This window comes from Strix aluco, chromosome 1 (assembly GCF_031877795.1).
Source record: "Strix aluco isolate bStrAlu1 chromosome 1, bStrAlu1.hap1, whole genome shotgun sequence".
Classification (NCBI taxonomy): domain Eukaryota; kingdom Metazoa; phylum Chordata; class Aves; order Strigiformes; family Strigidae; genus Strix; species Strix aluco.
The window spans coordinates 141,308,478-141,323,517 of NC_133931.1; the positions used below are offsets into that span (position 1 = coordinate 141,308,478).

The following is a 15,040-nucleotide window of genomic DNA, read 5'->3' on the forward strand; positions in this document are numbered from 1 at the left end:
AAACCTACAAACTACATCTCCGCTGCTGTTATTACCTTGACTTCCTTTCATTGTAAGTGTTGTTACGCTATTTCCAACTGTGACATGTCTTCCTTAGCACCAGGGAAGGAATTTAGAATTTGTCTTTGTGGATTTTTCCATTTGCCTGTTTCCACCTTACGTTGATAGTCCTCGAGTTCTAAAGCCTTTGCCTTCACTGGACCACTCCAGTACTTAAACAACTCCTGCAGTGTTATTTGTGCTGCGAATTGACATTGAGTACCTGGTTTTTTGATTGTACTCTGGTGTTTGCTCAAAACAGAATTTTCCAGTTTGTTCAGATTTTTATTTTGCCTTCTTGCCCCCAGTTTTTATTTCTTTCTGGATATTGTTTTTGCTTTCTTCTAACTTCAGCCATGTTTGACACATGGTAGAGCTGCTAGATACTGACTTCCTACAGTTTTTTTTGTCAATTACTTGGGATAAGAGAGACACCTTAATAAATTCTTGTTCTAACAGGCAGCCAACAGCTGGCTAATCACAGCCTGAACATGGCTGCAAACTGGTCACTAATCCAGCTACACAAGAAGAGGACATGAGATGATGTGCAGGGAGAAGTGTTAGGGGGCATGCAGGGCAAATCCAGAGAAAGTCAGGACTCCTTAGTTCTCTTTTTTGTGGTAAAACTTGATTTACTTGAACTGAAATTGTCCTCTGGAGTGAAATATCTTGGACCTGTCTGAATTAATGCAAACCTTCTGTACAGGAATCCTATGTCTCCTTTATTTTTGAAAAGTCTTCATAAGGTGTTTTTGTTTGTTATTTGGTTTGCTTGGTTTTTAACGCAAATTTTTCAGTTTACTTTTGCCTAAAGAGATCTTACAATCCTGGGTAATGAACCATTTATATGCTTTTTGTCTTGTACTGAAAAAGATCTAACTCAGGGTACCTTGCCTATGATATATGAAAAAGATCATGTTTCTATTCAGTGTCATTAGAATTGTAAATTGCTTACTATTCTGGATCAACCATAGTTCTCTACATGAACAGAAAGGTGGTTCGCCATTTCCCTTCCCAATGAAGAAAAACTGTCAGCCTGTTGAGCTGATGTGGCTGCCATCATGTGTGTTTTTTATCGAGACACCTCTTAAAAATATCAGTGAGACAGCCTTGGTTGATCTTCTTGATCTTTCTACCTGTCCGAAGGAGGAAATACGAGTCTTTTAAGTATATAAATACATTAGAGTTCTGACACAAGACAGTTACTATCCTTTTTGCTGGCCATGGGGAAGAGGGGTGCTGGCTTGGTCTCTGTTGCTCACTGCTTCTTTCTCATTCCCCTGCCAGCAGTTCTGTACATTCCTTTAAGAGCACATTTGGCCTAGTGAGGCAGGATTTTTGCATAGCCTTAGAGTACTGGATAGGTGCTAGGGTGTGTACCATTCTCATTCATACAAGGAAAGACATCACAGATGCCCTAAGCTCACTTTAAGAGGATTATTTTCATGCTAAAGTTGTGCATGAATGATTTCCCTGGGGATGCCTCTATACCTGCAACTAACCATTTGATCTTCAATTCCATGGAGTACAGATGGTATCTTTGTAACCCCCTACAAAGTTGTTTTGTCTTTCCTACTGGTAAATTACAAAATTCTCAAGCTCATGACTGAGATGATCCTTCTGCTGAGGCATTTCCTCCTAATGTGACCTAGTTTCCACACTCTTAAGGGGAACATTGTTTGCTCTTACCCCAAGTGTAGTAGGCTTCCGTTTCTACTTCTCAGTAAAGACATTTTTGTTACTGGCCATTATCTTGACCAGCAGTATAAGATCAGCTGATGGTGACACTCCTGCTATACCGAAAACTTATGCTGCCTATACTGTCTTTGAGTTGTAGACCAAGTAAGGATACATCTGCAAATGCATCAGAATTTTTGTTTAAAATTGCTATTGTGTTCAGATTTTGTTTCTCCCCAAACTGTGTTCCTTGGGAACGGGCATTTCCATGTATTTGGTTGACATGAAAAAACATCAGTTTTGTATGACTCGAAGACTTTCTGGATTTCTTCATAGCTTTAGCTCTTGGAACTCTTAGGCCAATTAAGCTGTGGTTTCTGAGAGGGATAAGCTGCTCTGTGTTAATCATGCCAGATGAGCATGCACACAGTGGTGATTTTGTGTAGAATAGTTGATTTGCCACAAGTTCCTGCCATCATCTACTCAGCACTAACTTTCCATTTGCTCATGTTCCCATAATTGACCAAAATGTAATAATTTGGAGCAAATAATTTCTAGAAGCAGGTAGGTATGGGAGGGATCCATAAACAAAACGTATATATATTTTTTAATACTGAAGTGTGAGTTTTAGAAATGTAGTCTTGATTACAGTTGGCAGTAAGCCCAGAATAACTGTCCTGAGACTCTTAAACAATGTTGTTAGTCACAGTAAATTTGTGGGGGATGGAGAGTGTAACTTTTGGCAACTGACAAGCAGGTCAGGATATTTTTTGAGATGAATCCAAAATGGCCTTTCTTCTAGCAAAAACACCCGCTACACTATTAGCCTGATCTTACCCTGGCAGCCAATTGCTATCTTTTGTATATGATAGACATAAAAGGAGGAGATGGTGTCCAAGTACCTCTTGGGAGACCGGACTGCTTGCAGAAAGGTAGACCTAAAAGGTGTTTGATTTCACTCCCACAGCAGAGCTGAATCACAGAAAGAAATCGTGTGTGCTTTTCTTCCCAGTTTACCCACAGTGTATGTTAGTGGTGTGTCCCTTTATTGTTTAAAGCTTAAGATGGGTATTGGTTCGCTTAGTGTTGTATGTTAAAATGATCTGTAGAAATTGGAGACAGGGACTGTTCAAGTCTGGTTTTTGTACAGTGTCACATGGCTTTGTTTCTAATTTCTATTTGGCAATCTTGGAACTGCTTACAATTGCAATTACGAAAGCAGTACTTGAGACAAAATTGTTAGTTTTGTTAAAACTAGGTGAGTTGCGCTTATTTTTGACAGTTAATGTCTGGTTTCCCTTCTTCCTCTATTGACAAACCCCCTCTTTTTTACGATGCCTTATTGTGTAATACTATATTTATCTTTATGATTTATATAATCTGTGGAACTCATTGTGGCAATTTTAAAGAGTCAGAGTTACAGCCCAGTGATAATAGTTAAGTCATGATGTTAAAGGCATCCTTTATAATTTGTTAACCTAATTATCCAAACTTATGAATTCAGAAGGCCCAGCACTTGGTATGCTACATAACCACAGTGCCAGCCTGTGAGTACATGATACCAGACTCTTTTTGTAAGGACCTGAGGCCACATATCGACTGTGTTACATCACTGCAGGGTACTGTAGCGGGCTTGGACCGAGTACGTGCAGCCATGTCCCTAGTCATCAGTCTGGAGCGCAAGAAAGCTGGCTCTGGGACTACATGAAGGGCAGATTAAACTGTCTCTTTCTCAAAATACAGAGTATGGGCTTCTGTCCAAATAACTTGGATGACTCAACCACGGGGTCTTGATGCTGATGCCTATGCTTAAAATACAGCATAGGCCAAGCCATTGAGGCTTGACCTTCCAGCAATTGTTGTCAAACTCTTTCTGTAAAGCAGCTTCAACAGGCCTTCTCATTTCAGCTTTTGAGTCTTCAGGGGATGGGAGAGTGACCAGTTTTGAAATATCAGATTGAAAAGCATATGTAGCATCATTTATAAGAATAAAGAATGTATCACTGGTTATACTAGCTGGAAGAAACTGGTCACAAAGTGATTGTGAACCAAGATCCATCCTCCCTTCATACAATTCTCCATTTTACAGGGTACACTTTAGGAGTTTTGTCCATCCAAAATGATGGAAATAGACAGCTGTCCAATACACGGGGACATTTTCTGTGTTTTCCAGAAGTTCCAAGTTACCCCAAGGCAGTGCATGAGAATTTTTAGTTATTGGTAATTGTCTAGTGTTTACTATAACTTGTAATTAGAATAGCTGTGAAATACTCTCAGACTAAGATAAAGTTTTCGTGTTACTGTTTGAACATTCTTTAATTATACAGTAATCTCTGTAATGTGCACTTTGAGGTATCCTCGATATAAATTTGCATTATTCTTGTTTGGGCTAAGCGTAACAAAAGGTTAAGAACTGATCTTTCTTTATATACTTGGCCAAGAGCAAAAGTACACTGAGGAGACAGGCTTTCTTTATTTTATCAGCGTAATATCAATACATATTTAGTATTGTTGTTCTTCCGTGGTGCACAGGCCAGAAGCTACTGTAAGGAACACACAGTGTGCTTTTTATAGTTAATTGAACTGGGTCATGAGAAGGCTATATCCTTAGAACAATACCAAATTTAATGTTACTTTGATATCAGAAAAGCCTTTTTTTAAACCACTACTAAACTTGTGCTTGCCTTTTGTTGGAGCTAGTGCCTACAAGGCAGCAGCGCAGGATAGTGTGTGTGTGCCCAGGTAGAGGAAAGCATCATACTCTTTCTCAAATCAGCTTCTCAAAAAGGAGTGAGGAGGAATGTTTTATTTGTACATGGTAGGGTATCACACTTGCCAGAAGCTGAAAGAAAGGACAAAAGGTGTAAACAATTTTCTTACAAGTGACAAGCAGTAACCCAAATGTTAAAAAAAAAAAAGGGGGGGGGGGGGGGATACTGAACAAATAACTAATCAGAGTAAATAATGTGAAAAATCCACCCAAAGCAGACTAAAAAACCCACCCAACCTGTTAACCTATTAAAGCTTTATATAAGGTAGACAGGCAGTGGTCTGGCTTTTTTTTTTTTAAAGAAATATTTAAAATGTCAAACCTTCGTATAAATCAGTTTGCATTTTCTTGCTTCTGATTAAAATTTTTGGTTTCCTACGGACTGTGGTAGTAGAGCAGAAATATGCACGTGGGGGAGCTGATGCTAAAGCAGTCTACTACTGCTGACACCGCTAACGTAAATGGGTGGAGGGCACTTCTACTTGAATAATGTGTTATATGAACATTTCATTTGCCACTCAGTACACTTTAATCTTTGTGTAATGCCTACATAAAGACTGAAAGGTTTCCTTTTCTGGTAGGGAAGCGAAAATTTCTGTGGTATTCTAACATTTGTATGTAAGATGGATTACTTCAGGAACGATGAGTTCTGTGTTCCGTTACAGTTGGGCGTTCAGGTCAGCGGTTTCTTTCAGGTCTGTGTAAAGATGCTTTCTAAAAGTTGGGTTTTGTTGTGTGCATTAATAATTTTGAATGGAAAAAGAGACCCAGCTGTATCTTGTAGCCACATAGTTTAGGTTAATGCCCTTCTATACCAAATTAATATTTAGCATAGGTTAATCCTGACTCCTTATTCAACTAGAACTAATAACCCTTAGTATAATGAATAACCTATGCATTTGTCATTGGGTCTGCTAATCTGTCCTAAACAAAGCTTACTTAGGGAATTTGAGGCTGAAGAGCCCTTTCACCCAAGGAGTAGCTCATCCGCCTTGTCGTTTGTAAACAAGTATTAATAGGTGCTGTGACAAAAATGCCCTGTGTTCAAGAAGTAACTGAGTGACCAACAGTAAAGAATTACAAGAAAATGTTTTCTAAGGATTTAGATGTTAATTAGGCCTGTGTTTGTAGTGAAACTATTTTTCTGAAGGAAGATGCACGTTCATTTTCTCACATAAGTCCTGGTCTGCTTACAGTCTGGTGTTCAGCAAATTTGTCATGTTTTTGGCACCACATAAGTTGTAGCAGTGTAGCATGAATACTTTATAAATAGTTTTTCTTCTTTAGTACATACATCCTATCTTTTTCGTGACAAAAGGAACAAATAATATTTTAATACCCATATGCCCTTTTTACTGCAGGTGCAAAGCAAGCAAGTTAGACCAGAAAATAGGTCTGTTGCTAGCATCTGTCACAGCAAGCCCCACTCTCTGCTTAATGGAAATGTTAAATGCTTGAAACTAAACAGCTGTTGTCAGGAGAAGAAAAATACTGAGGGATCTTCCCATCCTGCCCTGTTTCCATTAACTCTTCATAAGGACGAAGTATGTTAGCCTAAAACTGAAATATGTTTGAATGTACATATTAGTTATCTGCATAAAACATATAGCTTGTATGCTGTTCCACATGGTCCCTCGCACATCCGTTTTTGAAGGTCAGCTAAATAATTCATAATTCTTGTACACAAGGTGCCTTTGAGATGAAAAGGAAAATGACCTAGGAGTTGGAGTTTCAAAAATCTTGCTGCATTTACCTGTATTCCCACCTTGAAATGAGTAGGTTTTGTGCCACGTTATTTAATTGTGGAATAGAACCAAGATTCTGTATAATCAATGTTTGATACTGCATAAAGAACAGGTTTACACACACAGTTCTGATTTTCTTCTTCCTCTTTCATCTTCCTTTTGTGCTGTTTTCTTCCCCTACTTATGTTTGCTTACATCACTGTATTTAAATTTTAATTCATGATAATGTCCTCACAGAATAAAAAAACCAACCCCAAACCCCACAAAACGTGAGTGCTCTGACCCCTTGCTCGTCAGAAGGGAACTCTGAGAATCCAGTCACTCTAGGTATTTGTCCTTTTTTTTGCTTGAGAATTTCCCACTGCAGGCAGATTTCTTTCTCCTTTTGTGAGGAGCAGCGTATTCCCTAGAGGCCGACCTCCCGTCCCAACCTGATAGAAGCTCTGAGGCAAACCTGCTTGTCCATCAGCAGAGCGATCCTCATCAGTGCCCGCTGCAGCTATTTATGTGCTGTTAGTGTCCGGGGAGGGAGAGCAGGACTGACAGAGCTGATGAGAGGAAGCAGCCAAACAGGGCAATTTAGCTGATGCGCCTGACGGCTGCGCGCAACGTGCGACACGCTTGGCTGGCCAGAGCAGCGCAGGCAGATCACTCAAAACTGACCGCTGGGAGGCAAGCACGTGAATCAAAATCAGTGTCTTTTTTCCCCTTGCTGAAACCTAAATTGGTAGATTTTTAAAGTCTGACTTGACGTTCTATTGTCTAGATTTTATTTTTGAGTTTTAGCTCTCGCTAAAATGCTATTACGGTTTGTAGTGCGATGCCCTGCATTCGCTTTAACACAGGTTTTTCTGTTCCGACTCAGCCCCCAGGCACGCACAGCGAGGTGACCTGCGTTTCCTTCGTTTACTGTGTTAGTAGAAGCACTCTAGCAGTGCTGGCACAGATTCCTGCTCTAGGTACAAGGCCAAAAGGCAGTCTGTTTAGCTTCTTGTGTTCATTAACCACGTACCCCTTTTCCACACTAAAGTAAAACTGAGGCTGCAGAGATTATAAAACGAAAGGTAAATTTCATCTGTGTTTATGCTTGATAACGAAAATGCATTTGGAGGAGGAAAAAAAAGCAGCTGCTTCTAGTGGGTATTGTTTAAAACACTTCATTTTTTTTTTTTTTTTACTAGGATGATGACAACACTGTACCTTCTGCTCCTGATCCTCCAAGTCTCCTCTTGCATGAGCGTGGAACAGGTTTCTGCTTTGATTCCAGGTACATGTTAATCTTTTATTGGCCTTTAATGGCATGGATATGTTTTTATATAATGGGATGTTTTTACTAAAGAGGGGGAGCAGAGATGAAAAACTATTAAGCATTTTCAGTGAATGTTTGGTTTACAATTAACTATCAGAGAATATGCTGTTAGAGTGGGAAGACTATTTGTGTTATACCTTATTTTGATGGAATGTGGACAATTGCTTGAGTAAATGAATGAATGACTTCTGGTTTTTCCCCTCTCTTTCCAACCTAATTGTGAACCTAAGTTTAGAGCTTTTATAAAGTGTTATGTTTGCTAAGAGCAAGCATTTATGAGCAGGGAGAGTGGTTTCCCATGAAACTGCTTGGCCATTAAGACATTCAATAGATTTGTATTCAGTGGTAGCTGGAATTATGTCAAAATTATGTAGCTTTTAAAATGCCAGGTTATTTTGGAATTCCTGTGTAAAACTACTTTAACTGTATCGAGCACTTACAGCAAAGATGCTTAAATTAACTGTACGATACTTGCTTAGATACAGAGTCTGCTCAGATTTAAGCTTGCAGTAAAGTTCTGAATGTCGGTGGCAACAGGATCCTCCTTTTATTTTTATTTTTTCCTTCTTCAATACCAGATTTAATAACCATTTCCTTTTTTCTTTCTCTCCGCCTCCTCGTGCAGCTTTGACGTGCACAAGAAGTGCCCTCTCTGCGATGTGATGTTTCCACCCAACTATGATCAGAGCAAGTTTGAGGAGCACGTTGAGAGCCACTGGAAGGTGTGCCCCATGTGCAGCAAGCAGTTCCCGCCTGACTACGATCAGCAAGGGTTTGAGAGGCACGTTCAGACGCACTTTGATCAGAACGTACTAAATTTTGATTAAATCCTTTTGTTTTGCAGTGTAGCTTAAAAAAAACCAACTTTTGAGTAGTCCACCTATGGAACAAAGCCAGTGCAGCTTTTCTGTAACAGTGCAAACTTCTGAGTAAAAGCTAATGTACTCTAACGGGAGCCGTGGTCAATCGTGGCTGTGAGCTGCTATCGGGTTATCTTCCCTCTCTACCTAACATTATACTAAAATAACTCCACAACCCCCCCACCTTGTTGTGTATGTAGCTATTTATTCCCCTGCTTAGTGGAATTTGTAAGGACACAGGAATGACTTAGCCTCAGACAAAATGAGACCCGCTTCATCATGCTTTTCCACTACGTTAAAAAAGGCCACCAAACCACCTGTGGTTGCTCTTGGCCATGGTAACTGAGGCAGGATTAAAAGTGTAATAAACAGGTGTTTCTCCTAGCAGATTTGCGTAGTTTCTCTTTGAGTAACAGCTAAATCAGAAAGTTACATTACTCACCCAATGAAAATATAGTTTTCTAGTACATTTCTGAAATGTAGATGCATGTACTGTGAGATTACATGCTTGCAACAAAAGGAATGGCAACTACTTCAGTTTTGCATACAGAATGTTTGCCTTAAGGGATAATGTCACATTAAGTACATTATACCTTAAGGCAGTATTTTTGAGTTGAAAGAAACTGCTGTGCTTAAATGCCTAAAAGTAATTGTTTAAAAAACCCATTGCCATTATGTTGCAGTCAGTAGAAAATATTGTTATATTTTCACAACAGTGAATTGTGTTCCTTTTGGCTTAGGGCTTTTAAAACCTTCTGCATTTTAACTTTATGTATTTCTTTCCAGTAAGTAAAAACATGTGTGTATATCTAAACATTTTATATTTACTTTACTGTATTAAGTAAATTTGCTTTCCACGTGTTGTACAGTAGTCTTGTTACATTAAAAGCAAAATTATTCATGGAGTCAGTGGTCCTTCTTTCCTGCTGCTCATTTTGAGGTAAGACGGTTTAGGCTTTACGTACTTACAGCAAATGATGTTTCAGCTCTGTCTGACAGAGAAGCTGTTGCTCGCATCTATTTATGATGTTCTTTGTTTGAGATTTGGGGATTAGTTTTGAGCAGCTTCTGCTGTCTGCAGTTCTCTCCTGAACATGTGCAATATCCTGTTCAATGCAGGATTTATTAAAAGCCGCACGACACAGACGAATCGCAGTGTCATGGGTAGCTGCTATTCCCATCAGTCCTCTGTCTTCCGGTTTAAGTCTTAGATTATTTTTGGTTTTTTTAACTGTGAACTTCATGTCAAGAGATGGTCTAAGGTAAGGCATGGAAGTACAGAAAGAATATTTTGTCAATTTTTTTTCTTACCATAACTAACTCAACAGCATATGAAAACAGTTAGAACAGGCTCTAAACCCCAAATATTATCAGTTATTATTAAAGACTTGGGGAATCTCAGAGGTTGGATTCCCAGGCAGGCAGGACAACCTCAAAACCTGACTGTGCCAAAGCGGGACTTCTCTTAGAGGTGTGTCTGTACAGGGAATTACTGAAAGAGTTTCCCTGTTAAACAGCCACCCTGACATGGCTGCTTGCTTAAAACAGCATCCCCAGGGAGTTTGCAGGTAGGTGACAGAAGCCAAATGCCTCTACCAAAACCTCACTGAATTAAAATTTTAATGATTTCTCCTTTCATAGTGATGGCCACTTCATTGCCGACAACCTTTGGAAGGAAGGTACCCCACGTCCTACCATTAAAAGGGGCTTCTGTAGCATCAGTACAAATCTTATCTGGTAACCTGAGCCCTGTTGCGATGTTGGAAGGAAATGGCCTGTGAAATCTGGAGTCCTGGTGATTGATTAAATCAAAATAACTTTTTTTTTCTTTCCCCTCCAGGCTGTAGTATTCTGTGGAATTTTGTGCATTAACGGTGTAGTGCTCAAGTTGTTTCAGGTGTTTATTGAATACAGAGTTTGATGATACCAAAGTAAAATGTACAAATAAAAGACTATATGCAGCCCGAGAACTTAACTCTTTGGGTTAGTAATGAGTAAAGAGCAGCCTTTTTAGGTCAGAGGCAGTTTATTTTAAATGTGATTTGATTTACATTTATAAGCAGCTTTCTTGACAAGAATTCTTTAAGTTGCCTTCAGTTCTAAAACAAACCTCTGTCACTTTCAAACTTAAAGTACTTTGTCCCCAACAAAACATATGAAAATATAATTTAAAGCACACTTTTCACAGACACAGTACAATACATTCACTATACACAGTATAACAAAATAGTCCCATCTTTACCTGTTTAATAATACTGTCACAATGAATAGGTAAATAGAAACTGGAATTTCATTTTTATAGTTGAAAGGAATTTACATGCAACAATGACGTTTTACGACTGTTTAGCTGTTGAACAAACTTACCCAGCCTGTAGTTTCTTGCACTAGGAGCAGAGCCAAAATGTATTTGTTGGCCAGATCTGTTGCCAAAGCTGCAGAAGGTGGGAAGGGGCCACCTGGGGCCCTCTGTGTGCCAGTGACTCTCATGTCTGGATCATCCTTTAAGCCCGGCTGACAGCACTGTACAATGCAACAGGCACTGTCGCCTCCCTGGGATCTGAAAAAGTCGTGTGTTTTGTTCCTAGGATGATTCCTAAGTGTCTGAACGAGACTTTTACTCTGCTGGAGAACAGGTAATTATCATCCTTACAGAGTTTTCATTTAAAGCTTTGGAAAAAAATAAAGGGAAAGCTCATTCTTCCTTTATCTGAGCTTTCTTTTGCACTTAAAACAACAGGAACTAAGCCAAGGCAATGACTGTGCTGAAATGTTTCTGGCAGTGGGGGGGGGGGGCGGGCGGGGGTGCCCGCCTCTGCTCCCCCCAGCTGAAGGCCAGGAATAGCACTTGTGAGAGAAGGCAGCGCAAGGCAGGATGGTAAGCAACAAACCTTCAGGTATGGTCCAGACACGAAGTGCTCTCACGTTGGCTTTTGTTTTAAGTCGGTCTCTGACCACCTGCTGCAAGAAGCACTTAATCTTCAGTAAGGCTCATATGTCATATTTCAGCAAAATTAATGGTAAAGCTAAACAGACACTTCCAAATGGAATGCAGTGACCTACAATGAGAAGCAAAAAATGCACAAAGAAAATCTCAAAATACAATGAACATGAGGGAGCGGCATTAGAAACTCCCTTAGCACAAATAATGGACCTCCTCAAACCATGCGCAGAATTTTTAATTTTTATTTGCAACCACAGGCACATGCTCGTACAGTAGTTGCAAGAATTGGCAAACACATAAAACATTAAATCTGTTGGCAATAGAGAACTACAAAGTGCTTTAAAACTTCATCTGAGATGAAGATAATTGTTTCTCACACACACATAAATTTGCACTTAAGTATTTCCAAGTGTCTTTCTAACAGATAGTTCAGGGGTAAATACTTAGTTGGACTGGGATATTGGTCCTCAAAAGTTTGATGGGCATGAACATAATATGACATCTTGTACAAAAAAAAAAAAAGTAGTAATTTCTAAAACTAAAGTGATTGTTTACTAGTTCGAATGGCAAGATTTTCAGCATTTCAAGAGGGAGAAAAAAAAAAAGATTTGCAAGATAATATAAAATACAGCAAGCACACCTTTTTATGTATGTTATTTAAGTATGAAAATATTTTTAGCATATTATGTTAAACATTCTTTCTTATTTATATTTCCATTACCTAAAAGACTTGCTACTCCACTGATAACTCCATTATGTAAGGCATGTTAACTATAGTTTGACGAGGGTGGTTTGTTTTGGTTTTGCACACACATTGACAGATGCAGTGAAAGTCTTCATCACGTTACAATCTTGAAAGGATGTCAGTGCCAAGCTCTCCTCCTCTCACTCCTATTCAACACTTCAGTACAACTAAATACGCAACGCCCCCCCTAATTTTTTTGTTTTGTTTTGGAGAAAAATGTTCTGAAGAACCTATAGCTTTTATAGCACCTTATCTCAAAGTAATGAAAATGGGTATGATGATTACATGTGCAAATGTACAAAATCATTAACTCTACAAAGATACATCATTCCAAAATTACAGAAAATTTTAAAGCATGCATTTAACTTTTTTAAAGGGTTGCTGAATGCTTCCCCTGAAAAAGGTGGCTGTTCTCAAAATCAGCAACTGCTGGTGAGGATTTCTTGGCACGTTTGTGACCAGCATGTTATTGCTGCATCTTCCTGATAATCTCAGCAGACACGGGGGGATGGAAATTGATTGTGTGGTGCCGCAGGCCCTGAGCTGTCTTGTAACTCTTTCCACAGCGACATTTGAAAGGTTTGCGTACGCGGATTTGCGTTCTGTGGCCGTTCTTGGCATGGTACTTTATACCGTTCACATTCTGTGAGTGAGAAAGTAAAACGTTAGTGGCCGAGTGGTCTGATTATGGCTTAGCTTCCAGTTAAAAACCTAAAATTCATTAATGTTGTGGGCAACATCACACAAATTGCTAGGAACTCCCAGTAGGTGTTATGCACATGTTGGGCTTTCAAGAAGGAGAATAATCTCTGCAATTCTAATGTATGAAGTTTATCTACCTGGGTAATTCTGATTTTTATCTCCCAACATATGGCACTTTCCAAAAAATACCATTTAATGGGCTTGGATGTTCTTTGCTTCCTGACATTTTTTCATATAGCACTGACAAATTTTATTCAGAGGTTCATTTACAAGCAAACAAAGAATTGGCATGAAGACTCGAGTCACACTTCTTCAAAAAGCTGAAGCTCACCCCATGGTGTGTTTGTTCCGTTCTGTGTCATTGTTTCTAGATATGTCTTTAGGCACCAGCAAATTCTGATAGTTTACACATTGTCTCCGAAGAATTAACTGCAGGGAACTCTTAACTGAAATTGTTACACGGGGCACTTAGAAAATAATCCAGAGAAGCCATCTTCAAAATAGCTATTGTTTGGGAATATGCTACAGCTAAAAACTGGGGAACTGATCGCCACTAGTTTGGGGAGAAAGAGCCAAGGACCGGCACTACAACACACCGTTACACTGGCAAGGTCAGGAAACAGGCAACACTTTGGCTAGATTAATCAAGAACCTTACTAAACATAAACCAAAATCATACCCCTGTCCTCCTGTTCACGTATTTCTGGCAAAAATGGAAGAAGGTGTTGTGGTCTCAACAGCTGCTGTGATACTGCTTTATGCAGGATTCGTCTTACTGGAGTCTCTCTTACCTGCTTCCACTAAAAAAGCTTGGCTTTTTGGACAAGTAAGGGAAGGCAAACTGTCTTTCAGTAGAGCTTCTCTTATGAAGAAACCAAAGAAGATGCCAAGACAATTTGTGACAAAAAGATGCAGTTCTAAGGCTCTACCGTGTCCTCTCTATAAAGTTTCCAGATACATATCTCAGGGTTTTTTAAAAACTATTAAAAAAAAGCTAAAATCAATTAACAGCCTGGATATTAATTAAGGCACTAAATTAAATTTTAGAGATTTTGTCTTTGCTGAACCACTGCCTTACACATAATAAAAAGTCCCCTTGGCTCTTTAAGCCACAAGTTCAGTTTTATCAACGCACAGCTTACAGTAAGTGGAAGCTTCACCTCGGAACTCACAGCAATTAGACAAGTTAGACAATTGGGTTAAAAAAAAAAAAAAACCAAAAGGAAAAAGCATTCAGTAAACAGAACAGAGCTAAAACTCCTACAGCTTCGGAAGGCTCTATATCCATCCCAGAAAGGCATGAGGTTAACACCTTCAATACCCCCCTACTGCCACTGCTGCCCTTTCTCCTCTACCTCCTAATCCAACTTATTCAGAGTCAGAACCTGAAGTGTTCTGTCCCACTCCTGAGAGAGACAGTCCCCCTGTGCACTGCCCTTCACTGCCCTGCTCTAACCACAGCTCGCCACAGCAAGCAAAAGAAGGAACTTGCAGGTCCCATCAGGAAAGTAGGGAGGAATGTAATTGCAAGGGAAATCACCCAGTCTCCCAGATAGCTAAGGCGTTCTCAGCTTACAACGTAAAATGCGGGTCCTTATTTATTACATGTTAACTGTGCCACGGCAGCAATGTATTTTTAATCTTTAAGCAAAAACAGTTCTCCGGTTTCAATCATACAGTTGAGCGCGGTACTGTCCTCGTCAGAACTCCTAACGCCCAGTGTAGTCTCTGCTGCTGAAGTGGCATTTCAGGGCAGCTCAGGTGTCTGGAGAGGTTGATTGGTGGAAATTCTTTAGAAAGGAAAACTTAGCCTGGAAAAAGAGGATGGTGCAAGACTGCAAGCAACTGCTCTGCCCACAAAGTCATGCTTCTCTCTAGAGCACCCAGGCACTGAATCCTCACTTGACGTTGCAAATCCACCCCCTAAATTGTCCTTTAAATCCTTTAAAATACTGGACAACTGCCCAGCTGTCATCTGAGATGTGGGCAACGAGAATCTTCAGTCTCCCATACAAACCAGACATAAGAAAACGAGCCTTTAGTGTGGGTTACTTCTGGATGAAGAGTATTCAGGGGAGGTAGAATGCTGTACCACCAAGACAGACAAGAGCACATCAAAGCTACAGGCCATCCTCAAGAGCAGTCAAGTGAATTCCCTGCAAGTTATCCGAGATCCTGAGGCAGCATTTAGCTGGTTTTGTGTAGTTACAACCTTCAGCATCTGCAGGACTGTTGAGGCCAGGGATGACACT

General features: G+C 39.8%; 2 protein-coding genes across 6 annotated transcripts in view; one reads left to right on the forward strand and one right to left on the reverse strand.

Moving 5' to 3' along the window:
* Positions 1-9,305, forward strand: part of TAX1BP1 (Tax1 binding protein 1) — a 65,790-nt gene extending 56,485 nt beyond the window's left edge. For all 4 annotated transcript variants that reach the window (XM_074838035.1, XM_074838054.1, XM_074838045.1 and 1 more), the window contains 2 exons: positions 7,413-7,498; positions 8,166-9,305. In XM_074838035.1, coding sequence (XP_074694136.1) covers positions 7,413-7,498; positions 8,166-8,367 — 288 coding nt within the window. In that variant the 3' untranslated portion in view covers positions 8,368-9,305. The remainder of the gene's footprint in view (positions 1-7,412; positions 7,499-8,165) is intronic.
* Positions 9,306-10,407: 1,102 nt separating this feature from the next.
* JAZF1 (JAZF zinc finger 1) overlaps positions 10,408-15,040 on the reverse strand; it is a 201,307-nt gene continuing 196,674 nt past the window's right edge. For both annotated transcript variants that reach the window (XM_074838077.1, XM_074838086.1), the window contains exon 5: positions 10,408-12,729. In XM_074838077.1, the coding sequence (XP_074694178.1) occupies positions 12,553-12,729 (177 nt within the window). In that variant the 3' untranslated portion in view covers positions 10,408-12,552. The remainder of the gene's footprint in view (positions 12,730-15,040) is intronic.